The 23,962-nt window shown below is 46.9% G+C and overlaps 1 protein-coding gene across 2 annotated transcripts in view; it reads right to left on the reverse strand.

Moving 5' to 3' along the window:
• C3H17orf67 (chromosome 3 C17orf67 homolog) overlaps positions 1-23,962 on the reverse strand; it is a 98,883-nt gene that overhangs the window by 49,730 nt on the left and 25,191 nt on the right. Inside the window, exons 1-2 of one of the 2 annotated variants that reach the window (XM_063961285.1) lie at positions 19,811-19,862; positions 17,676-17,776 (exon numbers count right to left, since the gene is read on the reverse strand). In XM_063961285.1, coding sequence (XP_063817355.1) covers positions 17,676-17,776; positions 19,811-19,820 — 111 coding nt within the window. In that variant the 5' untranslated portion in view covers positions 19,821-19,862. Of the gene's footprint in view, positions 1-17,675; positions 17,777-19,810; positions 19,863-23,962 lie in introns of those variants that run through there. The other variant, XM_063961284.1, reaches the window with a different exon arrangement.

Consider the following 23,962-nt stretch of genomic DNA (forward strand, 5'->3'; position numbering starts at 1 on the left):
GCTAGGAACATTTTAAAAATCAGTGTGCAAAAGGCCCACTTGTGCCCAACCCCCTCCCTTCCTCCATCCGCTTACTAGTTGACTCCCACTGAAATACACCAGTACACTAATGTCTACAGCTGTGGAACTTGTATTGAACGGACGTGTCTATGCGGTCAAAGTCCAGAGGTGCTGTGTTGCCCACCCAGGGGTGGTACTGGTACTGTCTTCATCCATAAAGGGGCGCTGTGTCTTCCATGTGTACTCTCTCCGTCCATAAAGTGGTGCTGTGTCCTCCAGAGGTGCTCTGTCAATATAGAAGTGCTCTGCCCCATTTTAAACAAAATAAATGCTAAATATATAGTTTAAATAATATATATTAATTTGTTTGGTGATATATCCCAGTGTACTTATTTTTCTGTGACACTGACGGTCAGAATGCATTGTATAATCATACACGTATTGTGACACTGTAGGTGGAAGTGAACTGCAGTGTAATATATATTCTGACTCATACATGTATTATGAGACACTATAGATGAAAGTAAACCGCAGTTAGATTATTATTTCTGACTCATATACACTTTGGGGGAGAGTCAAATGTTTGAAAAGTCAGTTGGGTGTCTGTATTTTCCTGTCTATTAGAGAGGGAAAAACAGACTCCCAACGGACTTTTCAAACATTTGAATCTCCCCATTGTGTGACACTGTAGGTGAAAGTAAACCACAGTGTTAGATTATTATTTATGACTCATACACATATTGTGTGACACTGTAGGTAAAAGTAAACCACAGTGTTAGATTATTAGTTATGACTCATACACAAATTGTGACACTGTAGGTGGTACATTTTTTGTACAAATTGTGGTATTTGCTGTACCCCACTTTGTATTTGTTGATAGATACAATTGAGAGGAGAGCAGGAAGCACATACTAGTGCTGCAGGTGCTACCACTGGTTATGACAATACAAGGGAATAGAAGGCTTAAGTCAGGGCATGTAAAATCAAAGTCGCAATATCTTTTTATAGTGGTAAAGAAAAAACATCAAAAATAAAGTTAGCTTGAGAAACATAAAATTGGCAATATGCCATTTACCACACGAAGTGGCAAAGAAAGGCTAAGGCCTTGGCATTTATTTATGAGTGGTGGTTCTGCATCTTATGATGATGTAAGCCATTCTCTGTAGAAGTGTCAAAAAAATTAAACTTGTTAAGGCACAGGAACCAACTGTGTGCTCAGAAACATAACAAATCCCTGTGGAGTGTCTAAGGGGTAAATTTACTAAAGTTTCTAAAAGTGAAAAGAGGTGATGTTACCAATAGCAACCATCATCATCTTCTGTCTATCATTTCTCTAATGCATCCGAGAAAATGATAGAATCTCTCTTGGCACTTTTAGAAGCTATAGTAAATTTACCACTAAGTGTGTCTGCAGGTGCCATGTGTGAGCCTGACCTTTCCAATACTGTACTCAAAGAGTAGGCTCCTCCCTCCATTTGTGCACACTGTGAAAATCTGGGGGTGAGCAGCAAAAGTCAACATGCTGACATAGAAATTAAGGATGCTTCTGTCGAAGTGCACTAGGATGAGGAGTGTATTTGTGTAGCTGGTGCTAATAAGGATGTTGATGAGGATGTTGTTTATGTAAATCAGGCACCAGTGGAAACAGATGTTCCCCATGATATGAAAAAGCCTATTGTCGTGCCTGGGTAAAAGACAAATAATTGCACCTCTTCTGTGTGGAGTTATCTCTACCTAAATCCAGACAAGTGTCATCTGTAGCTTTTGTAAAGCCATAGTAAGTAGAGGTGGGGACCTAAGCCATCTGGGAACCTCCCTGTTTTGTCACTTGCGGCGCATTCATCAAAAGTTTTTGAAAAATTCAGAAACTTTGGCTAAAAACGTAACAACAACCAGCATCACTTAGCTCCCTTCTCTGTTAGATCCAAGTACCTGCAATCTCCATCACCAACACCTTCATATAAATATCCTCAATCATGATCGACAGTAGTCCTGCATCTAATTTCATAAGCATGACTGACTTATCTCCAATACGGGCTTCCCCAGAAGAATTCTTGAGACTTTGTTTATCAAAACAATTAACTGTTAAACAATCCTTTTCAAGACAGAGCAAGTATGACAGTATTCACCCAGTTGCACAATGGATTACTGATGACATAACAACTATGCTGTTATTCAATGTGCGTCCAAGTATCCTCCATTAATGCAGTGGGTTTTAGACAGTTAATTGAGGTCCTGTGTCCCCTCTACCAAATCCTATCTAGATTCTACTTCACTAAAAAAGCAGTTCCTACTCCTAGTATGTACAAGAATGTTAAGAAAAAATTAGTGTCCTCTGAAGTGCCATTGTACCCACTGTCCATTTAACCACAGATATGTAGACAAGTGGAACAGGGCAAACTAAAGATTACATGACTGTAACATTCCACTGGGTAGATATATTGCCTTCAGCAGCACCAACAGCAGCAGCAGCAGCACCTAATAAATACCAGTTCATTCAGAGGGTGGTCTTCAGTATACCGAATGTCGGGATCCCGGCGCACAGTATACTGGCGCCGGGATCCCGACACCCGGCATACCGACAGCTATTCTCCCTCGTGGGGGTCCACAACCCCCCTGGAGGGAGAATAAAATAGCGTGGTGCGCGTAGCGCGCCACCGTGTCCGCAGAGTGGCGAGCGCAGCAAGCCTGCAAGGGGCTCCTTTGCGCTCGCCACACGGTCGGTATGCCGGCGGTCGGGCTCCCGGCACCGGTATGCTGGTCGCCGGGAGCCCGGCCGCCGGCATACCATACTACACCCCATTCAGAGGCAGGCTAGTCTGTGTATCACCGGATTTACTAAGAGGCATACTGCTAACAAACTCTTCGAAAAAATTTGGGAAATCATTGCAAAATGGCTTACCCCACTTGGACTCTCCTGGGATTTTGTGATTTCGGACAATGCCACCAATATTGTGAGAGCATTATAGCTGGGTCAATTCCAACAAGTACCCTGTTTTGCTCACACAATTCATTTGGAGATGAAATTTTTTTTTAAAATTACATGGGCATGCAGGAGATGCTATCTGTGGACTAAAAACTTTTTGGACATTTTTGACATACAAGTGCATGTCAAAGATTGCAGCACCTGCAAGTACTATTGAATTTGCTCTGCCATTTGCTGGAGCAAGAGGTAGTAACTAGGTGGAATTTTACCCTTTATATGCATCAGCAGACGGAGAAGCAGAAAAAGGCCATCCAAGGCTACACAATGACCTATGACATAGGGAAAGGAGGGATAATGTACCATACCCAAGCACAGTGGGGAATACTTTCTGTGTTGTGCAAGGTTCTCAAACCCTTTGAAGTTGCCACAGGTGAATTTAGTTCAGACACTGCCAGCTTCAGTCAGGTAATTCCTCTTATTAGACTCTTAGAAAAGGAGCTGGTGAGACTGAAGGAGGAGCTGAAACAAAAACAATTCTGCTAAGCATACAAGGGTAATCAATCTTTTGAAATCAGATCACTATATTTTGGTGACCATACTTATTTATTTATTTATTATTTATTACCAGTTATTTATATAGCGCACACATATTCCGCAGCGCTTTACAGAGAATATTTGGCCATTCACATCAGTCCCTGCCCCAGTGGAGCTTACAATCTATATTCCCTATCACATGTACACACAGACACAATCACACTAGGGTTAATTTTGTTGAGAGCCAATTAACCTACCAGTATATTTTTGGATTGTGGGAGGAAACCGGAATACCCGGAGGAAACCCACGCAAGTACGGGGAGAATATACAAACTCCACACAGTTAGGGCCATGGTCCAAGGTTTAAGTCGCGCATTGGATCTTTCTTTCAGACAGACACAAATTTGAAGAGATGCATAGAGCTGTTAGTAGACAAATTGTCAGCTCAAGTGGCATGTGACACGGCAACATCTTTCCCTTCAGTTTCTCCGGCAACTGCTCCTGATAAGGAAAAAACTAAATTTTCCTAACAGACCAACTGGAGGTGATGCAGATCAACCAGACATCTGGTCAGGCTGAAAAGAACTGCCTACAATTAGTGACTCCAACTGATACAGTCACCATTCAAAGAATGGTTAATGATTATTTTAGTGATAGCATCCAAATAGACATGTCAAATAGTCACTACTAGCAGGAAAAAAAGGCAGCTTAGAGGCCCTTGCACAAATTGGTGTTGTTTTATTTAAGTTTCCCACCCTCCAGTGTATACTCAGAAAGAGTTTTCAGCACAGCCGAGTACCTTGTCAGCAATCGGCGTAGGAGGTTACTTCCCCAAAATGTGGAAAAGATGATGTTCATCAAAATTAATTACCAATTCCACAAGGAAGACCTTTACTGGCAGGGATGAGGAATCGGATGATGATGATGATGATGATAATGATGATGATGATGACGACGTCATTTTGCCTATGTAGAGTCAGTTTCTGTACATCTTATGGGGTTCAAACAAACCAATAATTTCAGCCACAATTGGCAGTGCCTGTCGCTGAAGTGATTGGTTTGTTAAACTGTGCATGTCCTGTTTAATATATATATATACACACACACACACACACACACACACACACACAACAAACGGGTGGGCGGGAGGGCCCAAGGACAATTCCATCTTGCACCTCTTTTCTTTATGTAGACGACAAACATTTTCATAGTTTATTAAACTACCACCCTGTCTGCTACTGCAGCGCCATTCTTTTTCCTAGATGTGCCATGTTGGAAGTTTAAGTGCCACATGTTTGTGCTGCCCACTGTTGTGGCTTTGCTTAGTCATCAGCTATCTTGGTGCAACCTTTTGGCCTAAACTGGATAAAAATATTGTGAGCTCTGAGGTGGTCAAAATTGACTAGACATGACTAGAAATTAATGTTATTGACGCTAATAATACTGTAGGAACAAAAACAAGGCCAAATTCTGTGATTTTAGATGTTTTTATGATTTTTTTTTTACAAAAATAGAGACCCAAAACACACAAGGGTAGTTTTGGAAAAATCAAATATAGATCCAAAAACACAAGGCAGATACATATCTAACATCAAAATCAAATCATATGGCATGGGGGTTGGTGCACATCTAGCTGTTCTACCCGTTCTTCGCACAGGAGTTTGTGATTGTCATGGTTGTACATATAAATGAGTGTTAAAAATTTGGTAAATTTAGAGAGATGTTCATTTGAGACGTCTTAATGTTAGTAAATATTAATCCATGGTTCTTGCCGTTACCCGAGGAGCAGCCGTAGCAGATACGGTAAAAAGTGACAGGACTATTTTTGTAGTTTATTAAATTGTACGCACTGGCAGTGCAATCCAAATTTTGATACAATTGTCCATTTGGGCATTATCGTTCACACAACACAAGCCATGCATCGGTAATGATGTCATTATGTTAACCTACTTTTCATCCCCTTAGGGGAAGTTTATTAAAATTCTGATTACGTATTTGTCCTATTTCCCACCTAGGGCCGGATCCAGGCACGTTCGACTAGAGCGGCCGTGCGGGGCCCCACCCCTAATGGGCGCCGCGCGCTGGCGCCGCCATCTTTGTGCCTGGAGCCAGCCTGCAGTGCTTCCTGGTCTGAACTTTAACTCCTGTGTACGCGGCTGTGCAGCGCCGGCGTCTGACGTTAGACGCCGGCGCCGGGCAGCGCGCACACAGGAGTTTTAGAAGAGCCGCCCGCGTCCTCGGCAGCACTCACCCTCCGGCCACCACAGCAGGTATAATGGAGTACTTTATGGATCGGGCACATTGTGGGGGCATATCTTGCACTGTGGGGTATATCTTGCACTGCATATCTTGCACTGTGGGGGCATATCTTGTACTGTGGGGGTATATCCTGCACTGCATATCTTGCACTGTGGGGGCATATCTTGCACTGTGGGGGCATATCTTGCACTGTGGGGGTATATCTTGCACTGTGGGGGTAATTATGTATCTGGAATTGTGGGTGCATATCTGCACTGTGGGGGCATTTATGTATCAGGCACTGTGGGTGCATTTATGTATCTGGCACCGTGGGGGCATTTATGTATCTGGCACTGTGGGGGCATTTATGTATCTGGCACCGTTGGGGCATTTATGCCTGCAGGTTGGGGCATTTATGTATCTGGCACCATTGGGGCATTTATGTATCTGGCACCGTGGGGGCATTTATGTATCTGGCACCGTGGGGGCATTTATGTATCTGGCACCGTGGGGGCATTTATGTATCTAGCACTGTGGGGGTATATCTGCACTGTGAGGGCATTAATGTATCTGGCACTGTGGGGGCATATCTGCACTGTGGGGGCATTTATGTATCTGGCATTGTGGGGGCATATCTGGCACTGAGGCGGTGAGTTTTAGAAGAGCCGCCCGCGTACTCGGCGGCACTCCCACTCCTGCCACCACCACCGCAGGTATCATGGAGTAATTTATGGATCGGGCACTGTGTGGGGGCATATCTTGCACTGTGGGGGTAATTATGTATCTGGAATTTTGGGTGCATATCTGCACTGTGGGGGCATTTATGTATCTGGCACTGTGGGGGAATTTATGTATCTGGCACTGTGGGGGCATATCTGCACTGCGAGGGCATTAATGTATCTGGCACTGTGGGGGCATATCTGCGCTGTGGGGGCATTTATGTATCTGGCACTGTGGTGGCATATCTGCACTGTGAGAGCATATCTGCACTGTGAGGGCATTAATGTATCTGGCACTGTGGGGGCATATCTGCACTGTGGGGGCATTTATGTATCTGGCACTGTGGGGGCATAACTGCACTGTGGGGGCATTTATGTATCTGGCACTGTGGGGGCATTTATGTATCTGGCACTGTGGGGGCATATCTGCACTGTGGGGGCATTTATGTATCTGCCACTGTGGGGACATATCTGCACTGTGGGGGCATTTATGTATCTGGAACTGTGGGGGCATAACTGCAGGTGGGGGCATTTATATATCTGGCACTGTGGGGGCATATCTGGCACTGTGGGGGCATTTATGTATCTGGCACTGTGGGGGCATATCTGCACTGTGGGGGCATTTATCCATCTGGAACTGTGTGGCCATTTATGTAGCTGGCACTGCTGGGGGGCATGTCACGTGTAGCTGGCACTGCTGGGGGGCATGTCATGTGTAGCTGGCACTGCTGGGGGGGAAATCATGTAGTGTTCCCGCTAGGCGTCTGTGGCTGGGCAGTGTGTCTCGGTGCTCTACCTGGCGCAATGTGTCTAACGTGCTCTGCCTGGCGCAAAGTGTATAGGAAGTTCTACCTTTTGCAATGTGTATTAGCTGCACTACTGTGTGGTGTAATGTGAATTGCCACTATAATGTGGCCACGCACCTTCCCCACGAAGTAACTCCCCTAAATTTTTGCTGCGCGCCTTCGGCGCGCACTGTCAAAGCTTTACTTTGTGGAAATGGGAACAACAAGCATTACAGTATATACATCATTTTGCCCTCCTAACTTAAAAATGTGCCCTCCCTGTGATCAGCAACCTGCCCTAAAAAGTGAACACTATCATGTGTAGCTGGCACTGCTGGGGGTCATGTCACGTGTAGCTGGCACTGCTGGGGGGCATGTCATGTGTAGCTGGCACTACTGGGGGGCATGTCATGTGTAGCTGGCACTGCTGGGGGGCATATCATGTCTATCTGGCACTGCTGGAGGGCATATCATGTCTGTCTGGCACTGCACATTATGTGTATCTGGCACTATACTGGAGACATTGTGTGTATCTGGCACTATACTGGAGACATTGTGTGTATCTGGCACTATACTGGAGACATTGTGTGTATCTGGCACTATACTGGAGACATTGTGTGTATCTGGCACTATACTGGAGACATTGTGTGTATCTGGCACTATACTGGAGACATTGTGTGTATCTGGCACTATACTGGAGAGATTAAGTGTATCTGACACTATACTGGAGACATTGGCCCTCATTCCGAGTTGTTCGCTCGCTAGCTGCTTTTAGCAGCATTGCACTGGCTAGGCCGCCGCCCTCTGGTAGTGTATCTTAGCATAGCAGAATTGCGAACGAAAGATTAGCAGATTTACGAATAGAAAATTCTTAGCAGTTTCTGAGTAGCTCCAGACTTACTCTGCCACTGCGATCAGTTCAGTCAGTTTCGTTCCTGGTTTGACGTCACAAACACACCCAGCGTTCGCCCAGACACTCCCCCGTTTCTTCAGACACTCCCGCGTTTTTCCCAGAAACGCCAGCGTTTTTTCGCACACTCCCATAAAACGACCAGTTTCCGCCCAGAAACACCCACTTCCTGTCAATCACACTCCGATCACCAGAACGATTAAAAATCCTCGTTATGCCATGAGTAAAATACCTAACTTTTGAGTAAAATAACCTTGCGCATGCGCTCTGCGAACCTTGCGCATGCACAGTAAGCGACTAATCGCAATATAGCGAAACTCGACAACGAGCGAACCACTCGGAATGAGAGCCATTGTGTGTAAGGAAGACTACTGTGGCTGTTATGTGCAAGGCTGCTAATTGTGTGCGTAGAGGGGGTGTGAAAACATTAGTTTATAGTTTGATGATATGAAGTTACGAGGCCACGTCCACTTTTCCAGGAGGTCGCGCCCACTTTTCCAGGAGCGCATGGGGGTTGGGGGGGGGGGGGCACTTTTAAATGTTCTCGCTCAGGGTGCTAGTAGGCCTGGAGCCGGCCCTGTTCCCACCTGAAGAATACCTATGTTAATTTTCAGCTACCTAACACATTGGGAAGTAAGAGAATTAGTGATGAGTGAGAGAGTGAGAGAGTGAGAGAGTGAGAGAGTGAGTGAGTGAGTGAGTGAGTGAGTGAGTGAGTGAGTGAGTGAGAGACACTATAAAAAGTGACAGGAACATTTTTGTAATTTATTAAATTCTACACACTGTAAATGGAATGCAAATTTTTATACGATTGTCTGTTTGGGCGTTATCGTTCACGTAACGCAAGCCACTCATCGGTAATGATGTCATTATGTCAACCCCCTTTCCATCCCCTTAGGGGAGGTTTATTAAAATTCTAATTACTTAGTTTTCCTATTTCCCACCTGAAGAATATCTTTGTTGAATTTCAGCTTCCTAACATATCAGGAAGTAAGAGAATTAGTGATGAGTTAGTCACTGAGTGAGTGGGTGGGTTTTGGTTTTGCATACCTCACAACATCCAGACTTTTTAAAGTGGGACTCTTGCACTGCTTCACCACATGTGCCATAAAAGGTGTGTGACTTATGGAAATGGGATGTGGCTTCACAGAAATGCCACACTCTGGAGCCACTCCTACCATTTTCGTCACTGTGGGGGCTTGCCCCAGCGCTCTTTGAGTCCCCATGTCTCCTGTGAATAGATGCTGTCGTAGCTATCTTCAAGGAAAATAACAAGATGGTATGGCCAGCACAGTCTCCAAACTTATACCCCATAGAGCTGGTTTGGGATCAATTGGATAGGGTGTGGTATAGGAGATCTCCATTCAGTAAGTCTAGTCATTAGGTTGACCCTATATGGTCGACAGGCACATGGTTGACATGGACAAAATGTCGACATATAAAAGGCAGTTACTGGAAAAGGTTTATAGGTTCTATTACCAGATAGGTTCAGGAACGGTTACAGGTAATTTTTAGTGTGTTTGGGGGACACCTGGGGGGGAAGCACCCCCCCTCTCTGCTGTTTGTTTGTGACCCATCCCCTTTTCTAGCATCTGATATATAATTATCTTCAGGAATGATTGAGCAACTACCACTGTTTGTGTGCATGTGTGAGAAGGCATTGAATGGCAGCAGCATTTGGAAGGCATGCTGTTCCTTGTAGTGCTGATGGGAGATCCTGGGGGTGACTCCCAGGTAAGCTGGCCCACTGTCTGGATGCATTTTTGTATGAGCCTTTATCATGAGGCCTTACTGTAGACAAATCACATGGCCATATGTGGGCACTGCCATTATGTAGTGTTAGGACTGCTGATATCAGAGAAGCCTTGGCGCAGCTCAGCAGCTAAACATGTCTTTGCAAACGCATGTGACCAATATCTCTGACATTCTATTACCAGATAGGTTCAGGTATGGTTACAGGTAGTTTTTAGTGTGCTGGGGGGTGATACCAGGGGGGGGGGGGGGGGGGAGAAGCACCCCCCCCCATCTGCTGTTTGTTGTGACCCCTCCCCTTTTATAGCACCTGATATATAATTATCTCCAGGAATGATTGAGCAGCTACCACTGTTTGTCTGCAGGTACCAAAAGGTCCACAGGGTCATAAGGTCAGCATGACAATGGTCAACACAAAAATGGTCGCTATGCTTTTTTTGCATTTTTAGGATAGGTTTTTTATCTGGGACCACCATTGTAGAAACGTGTCCCCTCTCTCTGCTCCACTTCACTCACCACAAGGTTACTAAAGGTTATGATTTGTGTGACATGGATAGTCAAGGAAGGAAAAAGTCCAAAAACATGAAAAAAAGTGTCAACCATATGTGTGTCGACCATTGTCATGTCAACCATATGAACCTGTTGACCTTTTGAACATGATAACATTTCATATGTTGACCTTTTGTCCATGTCACCCTTGTGCCTGTTGACCATATGGGGTCGACCTAATGACTGTTGACCTAATGTATGTCAACCTATAGTCCAGATCCTAATTGGATAAAAGGGTGAAAGCAACACAACCTAGATGTACAACTCATTTGTGGGAACTTCTGCAACAGTGTTGGGAACAATGTCCCACTCAATATTTGATTTCTAGTGTAGAAAGAATGCCATGAGTGTATTCAGAGGTTATCAGCGTAATGTAACGGAGTCCGATCTTGGACCTTTTTTTGAAAGGGGCAAATACTTACAAAGCAAAACCAAGCCTTGTAAGTGATTGCCCCCCAAAATAACCATCCGAGATCATCCGGCATCCCGCACCTCCGGTGATCTCCGACTCCATTTTAAACAGTGTAAATTGTAATAAAAACTGGAAAAATGGGAGTGTTCTATGTCTTATTAGTAGTGTATACAATCCAAGATACAGGTGCACACTACTGATGCTAAAACAATAATAAAATAAGTGTTGAAGAAAAATCCAACAGGCCCAGGCCCGGGTTAAGAGTACCAGCTACCCTGCCCCCCCCCCCCCCCTCCATTGAGTGTCAGCACTCAGTAGAACTGAGTAAAACATAGCTGAGTTCTATTTGAGTGCTTATTAAGTGCATAGTAGGGCTTATTAAGAGGTGTATGCTGTAGCACAGCCGCTGTGACTTTGTACACAGCACAGTGGTCGAAGTGTGAATTTAGAAGGGGGGGTATGGAAAATTGAATAGAATGGCCGGGTTCCGCAATACACCTAGAACCCTAGAAGCTTTAGAGATTTTGATTAAGTGAATTTAATTTCAGATACTTATTAACATTGTATAGCTTTAAAGAAACCATTTTATAGGATATAAAATTATCCAGCTTGTGTTCCCTACCTCTTCCCCATATCTGGTTTATTTAACATTTCTTTTATATCTCACATCACCCCTGCTCCTCTTATGTCCTCTTTAACTCTATCCCTCTTTAAACCTGCACGTCTCACTCCCTCCTTCCCTCTACCAACACTGTGCCTCTCACTCCCTCCTTCCCTCTACCAACACTGTGCCTCTGACTCCCTCCTTCCCTCTACCACCACTGCGCCTCTCACTCCCTCCTTCCCTCTACCACCACTGTGCCTCTCACTTCCTTCTTCCCTCTATCACCTTTGTGCCTCTCACTTCCTCCATCCCTCTATCACCATTTTACCATCTGCACCTCTTACTCCATCCTACCATCTACCACCCCTACTGTGGCACCCCATCAAAAGAACCTTCTCCCCTTATACATTTACTGTGGAGTGCCTTGTTTTTTATTTATACTGTATATATGCACCTGATCTATTGTAATAGTATATATAGATATAAATGCATAAGATGCCCTGTATGTTATGCCCCTTATACATTGGTGACAGTGGGGTATGTCGTCAGCAATCCTGTGGCCACAACATGCATTGGTGGCAGTGTATAATCAGGGACTAGGCACCCAGTGAAGCCAGCATGTGTGGTGATTGTGGCACCCCATCATAGCTGCCACGAGCTGTAGTGTGACTTTTGTGCCCCTTCCCCTGCTGAGTGCATCCCAGACTGGACACTATTAAACTTACAGCAGGGATAGGGCTACCTGTGCCTTGAGTGCTGTGTCTGGCATGGGGACACTGACCAATAAGCAACAGGCGTATTGATCCCAGAGAGAGAGAGAGAGACAGCTTTGGCAGTGGCAGTTGCAGCCGTCTTCAGAGACAGTTGGCAGTTGGGCAGCAGCCATCTTAGAGGGACTCAGAGCAGCAACTTGGAGCAGAGGCAGCTGCTGGTTGTGACAGGAGTGCTGTACAGCTTAAGCCAGTTTCGATTCCCGTGATCGGAGATCATCATTGTAGCAGCCAATCTGTAATACCAGCCTCCTGTGGGGATCTGACTGCTTCTGATGGTGCTGGCTGACAGGCATCTGACAGAGTAGAATAGTGATGGGCTCTACTGACTGTGTAGCTGGAAACTAGGCCACGCAGCCTACCCTCCCTTTTGAAGGACAGCCCTGGAGCTAGCCCTGCTTTGGCGTAACAGACGGTGGGAGGAGCAGAGTTAGTGTCTTGCTGCAGACAGAGGTCAGCTTATGATGGTTAATTGAGACCAACCTAACCCTTGTAACACAGGTCGGTAACACTGCTGCACTAGCCACACATCACAACCTTCCTCAAGGACAAAAGACAGTTCAGCTGCTTACATTGTATCTTAGTTCAAATGCTACAGGAAAGCATAGTTTTGGAACATAAAGCTGCATAAGTACTTTAGAAATGCAATTCCAATCAGCCGCTAGTTTTATCCAAGGACACCATTAATTGACTACAGTTGTTAATCTGCAGTTAAAGGAGCATCACTGTTACACAGCTATACAGGGAAACTGTCAGCTAAGGACAGATACTTTTGTCACAGAAGTTATACGGAGGTAGTTATGGGGTAGCAAGGCTGTCTGACTGTGGCCTTGCTCTTTGTATTTTATTCAGTCTAGTCCTGCAAGAGCTACATATTTTACATAAGACTGTAAACTTTCAAAACTGTGATCACTGAATAAGGAGCTATAGCTATTATGACTGAGTTCTGCTACATGAACTATTTAATGGACATAAACAAGTACATGGGGCCCCACTAGTAATGCAATATCTATTGTAACAGGAGTCTTGCTAGAATGCGCTCTGCTACAAAAATTCCACCAGCGACCGACTCCAGGCTTGTGCAAAAACAACAAATACCTTTTATTCAGGTTGCTCAAATTCAAAGATACACATAAATCAAAGATGACTGTCTTTAGTATAAACAACCAGGAAGGTTAGGCCCTGCCTCACTCCCTTTTACTTAATAAGGAACCCATCAGGCCCCGGCATACTGACACTAGTGCCCTAGACTTCCGGATCCCACTGTCCCTAGCAGACCTATCACCTGGTCACTAACAGCCGTCAGGAGCCCTGACTAATGGGAGAGACTCTGCTGGCTGATGAAGCAGCTTCTTGGGCTAAAAAGCCTATAAGACCTGGTCTTAGCCCAATGGATGGGTACTCGGTCCATCCACACTTCCCACCTACCCACAGGACCCTGTGAGTAGCTTCCAGGTGGCAAAGTACCTCCCCTGCCACACTATGCTATTACTTTTGTTGCCATCACCTTGGTGAACACCCTCAGTGCCGTGGAGAGACCGAATGGCAGTGCCTGAAACTGATAGTGACTGTCTAACAGTGCAAATCTGAGATAAGCATGGTGCGGAGGCCAAATCGGAATGTGGAAATACACATCCTTGATATCCACGGATACCAGAAACTCCCCCTCCTCCAGACCTGAGATCACCACTCTCAGAGACTCCATCTTAGATAAGGGATTAGCGATTTCAAGTTCAAAATTGGTCTGACCGAACCATCCAGTTTCTGTACCACAAAAAGGTTTGAATAGTAACCCACGTTGTGCATATGAGGTGGAACTGGAACAATGACCTCTGACTTTTCCAATTTTTAGATAGCTTCCTGTAGGACAGTTCTGTCTGACAGTAAAGTTGGCAAGCCTGATTTGAAGAATCGGTGAGATGGGGTTTCTTGAAACTCCAGTCTGTACCCCTGGGACACAATATCCTGTACCCAGGGATCCAGGCTGGACGACACCCAGACGTAGCTGAAACGTCTGAGTCTGGCCCTCAGCTGTGTGGTCCACCATCATGCTGTGGATTTTGAGGTACCAGAAGCAGGTTTGTGGTCCTGGGAGCCTGCAGATGCAAGCTTTTTGGATCTTGCCCGCCCACCTCTAAAGAAGGTGGTAGGAGGCTTGGACTTTTTTGACTTAGTGTTCCGAAAGGACTGCGCTGCAGATGAAGAAAAGGGTTTCTTCGTAGAAGGTGTATATGAGGGAAGAAAAGGTAACTTACCCGCGTTTGCCGTGGATATCCACGCATCCAATGCTTCCCCAAATAGAGCCTGACCTGTGTAGGGTAGGTTCTCCACACTTCTCCTGGATTCCGCGTCTGCAGACCCTTGGCATAGCCAGAGTCCCCTGCAAGCTGAGACAGACATGGAAGATATCCTTGCCGTCAGCGTACCCAGGTCCTTCATGGATTCCACCATGAACCCCGCAGAATCCTGTATGTTACGTAAAAATAATTCAATGTCACTTCTATCCATTGAATCCAAATCCTCTAGTAACGTGCCTGACCACTTTACTATAGCTTTAGAGATCCATGCGCAGGCAATAGTAGGCCTCAGCACCACCCCTGAAGCAGTGTATATGGATTTGAGCGTAGTGTCAATCTTACGATCAGCCGGTTCTTTTAACGCGGTAGACCCAGGGACAGGTAAAACCACCTTTTTCGACAGTCTGGAAACAGATGCGTCAGCTATGGGTGGGTTTTCCCATTTTTTCTATCTTCCTCAGGGAAGGGAAAAGCAACCAGGATCCTTTTGGGCATCTGGAATTTTTTCTCCGGGTTTTCCCAGGATTTTTCAAATAAAGCGTTTAATTCTTTAGACGCAGGGAAGGCTAGCGAGGCTTTCTTATTGTCTGTGAAGTAAGCATCCTTAACCTCCTCAGGTGTTGTGTCAGTAATATTTAACACATCTCTAATGGCCTCAATCATCAGCTGCACCCCCTTTGCAAGGGATGCCGCCCCCCTCAGTCGGTATCCGTGTCATCTTGCATAATCTGGCCAAGTGCACGTTTCTGTGGGTATATGCTAGGGGATTTTGAAGGAACAGGAATAGAACCTGACCAAATTGCCATAGACTTCTTTAAAACCTGAGTTTCAGTCTCAGTATGAGCTACCCTAGTAGATATCTGAGAGATCATTCCCTTAATAGAGGTTAACCACTCAGGCTCATTAACAGGGATCTGAGACAAAGCATTACATTCCTGTGTACATGGAATAGATTCCTCCTGAGAGGAAATGTCCTCTGCAGCATAAGACAGAGTCCCTAGACATGGCTATGTGAGACAACAAACACACGCACACAGACAGGAAAATGTCAGACACAGTTTCCCCCCAAGTATGCCACAGAGAGACACAGAGCTTGGAGCCAACACACACACAGCGCTTCCCTAGGTAGATATAATATAACTACCTGGCGCTGACTGTGTACCTTAATAGACTACACAGTAAATTCACTGCCTCCCCCCCTTCTACAACCCCCTGGTACCACACAGGATAGCTGGAGTTGCTTGGTGGGACAGCTCTCCCAGTCAGCGTCTCTGTACAGGATCTGCAGGCAGGAAAATGGCACTGAACGCTGCTGGGTCCGCTCTGAGGAGAAGCTCTACCCCCTTAACATGGTGCTGCTTCCCGCTCTTCACATCTCTATACTGGCCTTAGGAATGGTGCTAGCAGCGTTACCGAGGTCCCTGACAGTGTTGGTGACCAGTGTAGGGTATAGGAGCTGGCTCAGGGTGCCCCTCACAGTGGCGCACTATGTACCGCTGAGCCTCTGGAGCGCAGTTAATACTTCGCTCCCACCCTGTTGCCGCCATCTTCACACCGTCTCCCCGCTTGCTATGGGGGGCCAGTGACTCACTCACCACCGGAATCTTCTGGCGCTGTTAGGGGGTGGCGGCAGTGCTGCGGAGTGAGCGGTCACCTGGGGCGGCTAACTATCATCACCCTCAGGAGCTCAATGTCCTGTCAGCGGAGATAGTGGCTCGAACCCCGCAGGGCGGACACTACTCCCCCTCTAAGTCCCACGAAGCAGGTAGGCTGTTGCCAACAGCTTCCCTGTGCCTAAACTCTAAGAAAAATAATAAAACTAGAGAAACTTCTATAGAACTCCCATAGCTGTGACCGGCTCCTCCGGGCACATTTTCTAAACTGAGTCTGGTAGGAGGGGCATAGAGGGAGGAGCCAGCCCACACTCTCAAACTCTCTTACAGTGCCAATGACTCCTAGTAGACCCGTCTATACCCCATGGTACTAATGTGGACCCCAGCATCCTCTAGGACGTAATAGAAATAGTAGTAAGTACATTACATCACACATATGCCTATTGCCTAGGTACTCTGATTGCAAAGACACTATACGTATATTTATAAACTTGCATGCAAAGGCACCAGGCGAGTGGGTACTATTTGCAGCAGCCTCCATCCCCAGCCTAGCATACGCCGCTCTGTGTTGGGCTGTGGTGAGCTGTAGCATTCTGCTCTGCCTGCATGATGTGTGTGGGGGGGGCATTTTATTGATCACCGCCGCCACCTGGATCTGCTTCTGCTCCCCCGCCCTTCCTCCCCATGCAGCACATACCATATTTTCATATTTCATTTATGTATGGGGGCATGGCTATGCCACCATGATTAGGCAACACCCCCAAAAGGGGCGGATTGGGAACTAAAAGCGGCCCTGGAAAAATTTGTACTAGTGGCCCCACATGGGCAGCACCAGAGGTGTAAGGTCTAGCCATGGGCCATGGTAGCAGCATCCTCCCCCCAAGATTTTCCAGATAGTGGGCATGTCCAGCATCAAGGGGGAAGTTAAAAAAGAAATAAAATTAAATATCATGAGCACATTATATGATACACCTTTAGAATTTAGGAAACTATATCATTCTTTAGAAAGATATATTTTCTTGCTTATTACACCAACTGTATCCCAATCACTATTCACTCAATCTTTTATGTCAGCCAAGCAGGCAGACAGAGCATACACTAGATCATCTGCAATCACAGGCTAAGTGGCAAAGTCATTTTCATATATGCAAATTATTTTGCATCTTATTCATTATGTCTAACAAACAAAACAGGCCCCACGGGGGCGCCGGCCCACCGGGAATCTTCCCTATAGGCCCTATGGCCAATCCGCCTCTGACCCCCACTTTCTACAGCCATGCCTGCATGGGATGTATTTACCCGAACAGGCTCTTACTGTACTTGGCTAATGTTTTCACATTACTTCCTCTTTACAAGTAGGTGTAAATTGTGTCTGCACCTACATAGTAAAAGCTGCATACTATTATTTTTATACACAATTTGTGCCCATAAAATACACTTAGGCCCAATTATACATCATCCCTTATTTCATTTAACTGAGTACAATCATTCTCAATTGTTTAAATAAGTCATATTACAGTATTACAGAAACAAATGTGTACATTGTAAAGCTATCTAGGAAATTACCCTCATTGGTTCATCAGAGTGTCCGGCTTTTCTTTCTCTGTCTGAGCGCTTCGTCCTTAGAATTTGTTTGGCTTGTTTCTCTGGTAGAATGGGTGAGGCATCTACAAACAAGAAAAGAGCATTTAGTTCAACTGCTGTTTATAGAATTCTTGTGATATAGTTGATGTATCTAATTACACAGACATTACTGCACATATGCAAACTAGGGAGGCCAATCCCGGGCCGTTTTTTCAATCCCGGGATTCGGGATTGAAAAACGGTCAATCCTGGGATTCCCGGGATCCCGGGATTGCAGTAGGGACCAGTGAAAGATGTAGGGAGCAGCGCTGGAGGGAGGGTGTAGGTAGCGGTGCGGGAGGTAGGGAGGGGGTAGGTAGCAGTGTGGGAGGTAGGGAGTGGGTAGGCATAGGCGTGCGCAGACACTGACAGGCGGGTGCCGCTCCGGACTCTCCCCCCCCCCCCCTCCACGGCATTATAGTGTTCTCTCACCTCCCCTGTCCTGGATATAGACTGCTCACCTGGGCGGCCCAGGTAAGCAGTCTATGTCCAGGACAGGGGAGGTGATAGAACACTATAATGCCGTGCCGTGGAGGGGGGGGGGGGGGGGGGGGGGGGGGAGTCCGGAGCGGCACCCGCCTGTCAGTGTCTGCGCACACCTATGGGAGTAGGTAGCGGTGCGGGAGGGTGGGTGTAGGTAGTGGTGCGGGAGGGTTGGTAGCGGCGTGGGAGGGAGGGTGGGTGTAAGTAATAACACTTACTATTAGGTGGGCGGCCGCGGCCGCCATGGACTCGCTGAATGCGGCAGTATTTCAAATGAAGCGCCGGCCGCCAGCCAATCAGAGCTGGCGGACTGGCAGCCAATCAGGAAAGCTGCCGCAGCAGTCGCTCCTGATTGGCTGCCGCTGCTGCGGCAGCTTCCATAATTGGCTGCCGGTCCGCCAGCTCTGATTGGCTGGCGGCCGGCGCTTCATTTGAATTGCTGCTGCGTTCAGCGTGTCCATGGCGGCCGCATGATAGTAAGTGTTATTAGTTACACCCACCCGCCCTCCTGCGCCACTTCCAACCCTCCCGCACATGCGCACTGTAATCCCTTGAATCCTGAGATTGGAGGCTCCAATGCCGGGATTCAAATCCCGGCATTTTTGGGCCCAAATCCCGGGATCCCGCCGATCCTGATCCCGGGATTGGCCTCCCTAATGCAAACATATTACCTAGTTATTCATATCTAAAAAACCCTAACATTAGAACAATCATTTAGTACGCAATGGTACAGTATAGTTGCAAATCTAGGATTGCCCACACACAATATAAATGGGCAACTCTCTTCCTATCTCAGGGCAAAGCCAAATTGGGTGTTCTGCAATCTGCACTAATTACTCCTGGCTGTTTCTGTAGGTGGACAGGTCACCACTTTGACAGTCATTCTCCTGTTAGGTGATCCACATCAGTCGCACCCCGCAACCCCCACCACCACACCAAAGTAAAAATAAATACTGCAGTAAACGCATTCGACAACATCCGTCCCATTGCAGGGCCCCTAACTCTACTCAGTTGACCCCCACCTCTTACACATGGCATAGTCCACCTTGGGGCTGTGGAAACTTTGGGGGCTGCTCATCTTCTGGGTATGGCATAACTCCATCGCCTGCCTGCTCTTCCAGGCCAGGCACACTGAGCTGGGTCTATTTGGGGAGGCGCTGCAGCTGTGCAGTGTCTTTTGTAGGAGCGCCGTACAAACACAGAAATGAGGAGTGGATGGTACTTATCTGGTAGCTCTCACTTTTAATAGACATACAGTGCTTAGAGCCTTGTGATATAAGAAGTAGTAGGTACATACAAATTTCACAGGTATAACCCCTAATCAGGGGAATTAACTATTAACATACCCAAAAAAAGAAGAATTTACAAACACAGACATGATTATCCCATGACATGCTATTGCTAAGATTTGGCAACATGCCTATAAAGTCAATCGTATAAGGTGGAAGATGACATTTTGAAAAGCTATTGTTTAAAAAAAACAGCCAGCAATGTTTTATAATGCAATTAAAACACACACAAACATATATTGCCCAATACATTTAACTTACTGAAAATGACAATGCTAACATTAATAAATTAATCCAATTCCATACCTCCCAACATGACCCTCTCTAGGAGGGATAGAATGCTCTGCTCCTGGACTTCCCTCTTAATCTATGATTGCCATCACCTGTGCTGAAACATCTTTCTTATCTATTACCTGGTCATATGGTAACAGTAATCACAAATTAAGAGAAAGTCCAGGAGCAGAGCATTCTGTCCCTCCTGGAGAGGGTCATGTTAAGAGGTGTCAATACCTAGGGTTACCACCTCATCCCTTTAATTCTGGACACATATTAATTACACAGGTTCTGTGGCTGATTAAAACCAGGTGAAATGGAGTCTTGAAGTCAGCCAGCTACAGAACCTGTGTAATTAATATGTGTCCAGAATTAAAGGGTTGAAGTGGTAACCCTAGTAATTCCATACATCCACGGCTGCTGACACCCACTGTTTGGCTTGGGCAAAATGTGCAAGAGCTGTCCTTTCTGATTTTCTTCATGCATGCGGCATTAGTAATCAAAGATCTGCATGCGGAGAGTGGTGGCGTGATCCACCTGCATGATAACCCAAAGATTTAAATTGGAATTCATCAGTATATAAAACTTTTTTTTAAGTTTTCAGTAGTCCATTGGTGGGGATTTGTGGCCCAGGCAAGCTATCAGGATCCTGGACTATTTCATTCATGTACTAAGTGTTCCTTGTTGATTACCTTCTGATCTGTAGGTAGGGTTACGACCTCATCCCTTTAATTCTGGACACATTAATTACACAGGTTCTGTGTCTGATTAAAACCAGGTGAAATGGAGTTTTGAAGTCAGACAGCCACAGAACCTGTGTAATTAATAATATGTGTCCAGAATTAAAGGGATGAGGTGGTAACCCTATCTGTATGGGTTACAGGATTTCTCTCAGTCTTGCAAAGCTACATGCAGTGTTCAGCTTCCAAGCTACAGCATGAGTTTGTGTTGCTCACTCCTGATTAAGCCACCTGTGTGGAAATTCCTCTGTGCGAGTAATTGGCAGGTTCCTGTGTACAGCATCTAGGTCTCTCTGTGGATTCAGCTGACCGAATTGTTTACCAATAGGAGTGCCAGTAATCCTCAGATAACTCCTTCCTCCAATGGCAGCCTACCTAAGGGTATAAAGCAGGTCTCCGAGGACAGGACGGTGTCTGAACAACTTCCTTCTTTAGTGCATGCTGCTGTGTGTTGCTGCTCCAGGCTCCACTCTGTGTTTTCCAGAGCATTTCTACATTGATCACTGCCCAGAATTATTCAAGATTGATCCAATGTCAATTCATATCGATCATCGCTCAGAGTTATTCAACATCGAACTTCTCCAAGTGCTTCCTGGTGCTGTGTGCTATTAGCAATCTCCAGTACAACAGCGGATATCTCTACATGTTCTCTAGTGCTGATTATCATCGGATTTCTCTATGTGTTCTCCAGTGCCGATTACCATTGGAAATCTCTACGTGTTCCTCAGTTACCATCGATTGCTTTTTCAAGTGTTTTCTAGTTCTTCAGTATCTCAAGTACCGAGTGCCATCGGTTACCATCGATTCCTTCTTCGAGTATCTTCTAGTTCTCCAGTGTCTCAAGTACCATGTGCCATTGGTCACCATCGATTACTTCTTCAAGTACTGAGTGCCATCGGTTACCATCGATTGCTTATTCAAATATCTTCTAGTTCTCCAGTACCTCAAGTGCCGTGTGCCATTGGTTACCAATTGATTGTTTCTTCAAGTAACTTCCAGTTCTTCAAGTATCATCAGTCATTCTATATATTGTCATTTGTTCTTTCTCATGGTTTTCAGGTCCTCGAGGCAATCAGTGCCTAGCATCTGGTCTCTGACTGTTCCACCAGAGACTAAATCATATCTCACGGACTACCTCTAGCTATCTATCCTCTGACTCCTCAGCTATCACTGGGTACCTGTCCAGGGGGCCGCAACCTGTCTGTTGGGAGCCGCAAAACCCACATCCCCATTGGAGGGGGGCACTGGTGGGTTAGACATCCGGTATTAGCGGTACATGAGGAGAGCCTACATTCGCCCTCCCAGAGTATTGTGGCATTCCAATCCAGTAATTTCTCCCGCAACCATCAGCTGAGTTCACAGGGACCCAGGACGTGACACAAGCCTCTTTTTCATTGCTGCAGGACACCTGTTTAGTAGGCTGTTGTTACTCTTGCCTAGTAACCATGCTACCCATGCGCAGACTAATAGGGCTTCATCTCTAACAGCTGCCGTTCCCAGGTGAAGTAAGTTCACCTGATACTAAAATGCAGCCAAAACTTGATGCTGGTAAAAGAAGATAGCATGGGACTAGGTGAGCAAGGAAGTAAGCTGATGTGAAAATTAGACTATGAATGAGGCAAGGCCTGAAGCAACAAAGCAAGAACAGAGCAGATTGCTTTCAGAAACTGACAGATCAACCTCCAGCAACCTCAATAGGGCAGGTGACCTCTGATTAGCAGATGCTATAGTCCTCCCTACCTTTTAACAGTTCCAAAAACCAATCCCCTTTTTCACACAGAGGCAAGCCCCCTAGAGTTGAATCTCCTATATAATAGCCCTATTCTGTGACCTTGTGATTCATTTGCTAACGCTGGGCGGAGTCACAACAGTGGGCGGAGTTATTCAAATGAGTCACAGAGATCTGGCCAAATCTACAGGAGACTAGGAGCAGAAGCAGATAGCATGGGCATTGGGCATGTCACAGGCAGGGGTGCATACCTCCCAGCTTTCTGCAGGAGCTTTCTCCAGGCAGAAGGAGGGAAACACACTCGGCGAAAAGGGGGCGTGGCTTCACGGGAGGGCCCCCGTTTTCGTCAGTGAGGGGGCTTGCCCAGCGCTCTGTGAGCTGCTGGCATGCCCCCAGGGCTGATTATGAGTCCGGGGGGCACAGGGCACTTGAGACAGGGGAGCCCTATCTCATTGCTGTGCCTGCTGTGGGTTGGGGGCGTGGCCTAATCGCGCCCGCGCGGCCACGCCCCCTTATGCAAATTCCTATTTTTATTTTTTTTATGGGAATTTGGCCCCTCAGCTAGGGCTAAATCCAGAGGAGGTGGTCGCTCCCCCTACACACCCGCACAGGGAGAAGAAAGCAGGGAGACTGCTGCCTCCCTGCAACACCACAGACCTGCCAATATGCAGCAGCGTGTGCTGACTATAGCACAATGCTGCCGCTGTTGCTGGCAGGACGGGGGGAGCTTCTGAGCTGGGACAGAGCTACTCCAGCCGGGGGGCCCCCTAAAACTGTGGGGCCAACGGTACGTATCCCCTGGCCACCCCCCCCCCTTAATCCGGCTCTGCTGCTGGAACCCCCCCCCCCCGTAATCCGTACCCCCTGATGCCCCCTCTCCCTCTGTCTCCACTATTCACCGCTGCTCTGCTAAGCAGAACAGCGAGTACAGGAGCTTTCCAACTGCCCCCCCACCGCCGGACACTGCGACCCGCGGGTGGGACAGCGGGACAGACCCCAAAAAATGGGACTGTCCCGCGAAAATCGGGACATTTGGGAGGTATGGGGGTGTGTGAGGGGTATGTCATACAGACAGACGGGCACCGGCTCACTGTGTGCTTGACCCCCCACATCGGCATACTCAGCAGGGTCTCTCTGGTGCGGAGGAGCGTCACTTTCTGACACACTCCACGCTTCTTAGCTGCAGTTTAGTGGGGCACCTGCCGCTGTGCAGGTTCCATACTGCCTCTGTTATCTCCAGCCCCGGCAACCCCACCGCTAGCTGCAGCGCTGTGGAGTGCGCCCAGCTCATTCACACACTTTAGCTGGCGGGTAGCGCTGCAGAAATCTGAGCTGCTTGCAGGCTCTGACCCACTCCTCCCTCCAGCCGCAGCGTCTCCTGGGAGCTAACCAGTCACTCCCAGTCTCCCCTTACCACAGTGCCCGGAAGCCGTGAGGTCCGCGCCACGTGCATGCTATGACCCCCTCCTCCCTCCAGCCGCAGCATCTCCTGGGGGCTAACCAGTCATTTCCAGTCTCACCTTACCACAGTGCCCGGCAGCTGTGCGAGGTCTGCGGTGTGTGACTGAGGAGGGGGGGAGGGATGTGGACTGGCAGAGAAAGCAGGACTCCAGCCTGAGAGAGTCAGCCATGCCAAGTCTCCAGCAGCAGCAGATCCCAACAGGTTGGAATGGAACAGCAGCAGCCAGCAGCAGTGACTCCGGTAAGACACATCTG

Source organism: Pseudophryne corroboree, chromosome 3, assembly GCF_028390025.1.
Source record: "Pseudophryne corroboree isolate aPseCor3 chromosome 3, aPseCor3.hap2, whole genome shotgun sequence".
NCBI lineage: Eukaryota > Metazoa > Chordata > Amphibia > Anura > Myobatrachidae > Pseudophryne > Pseudophryne corroboree.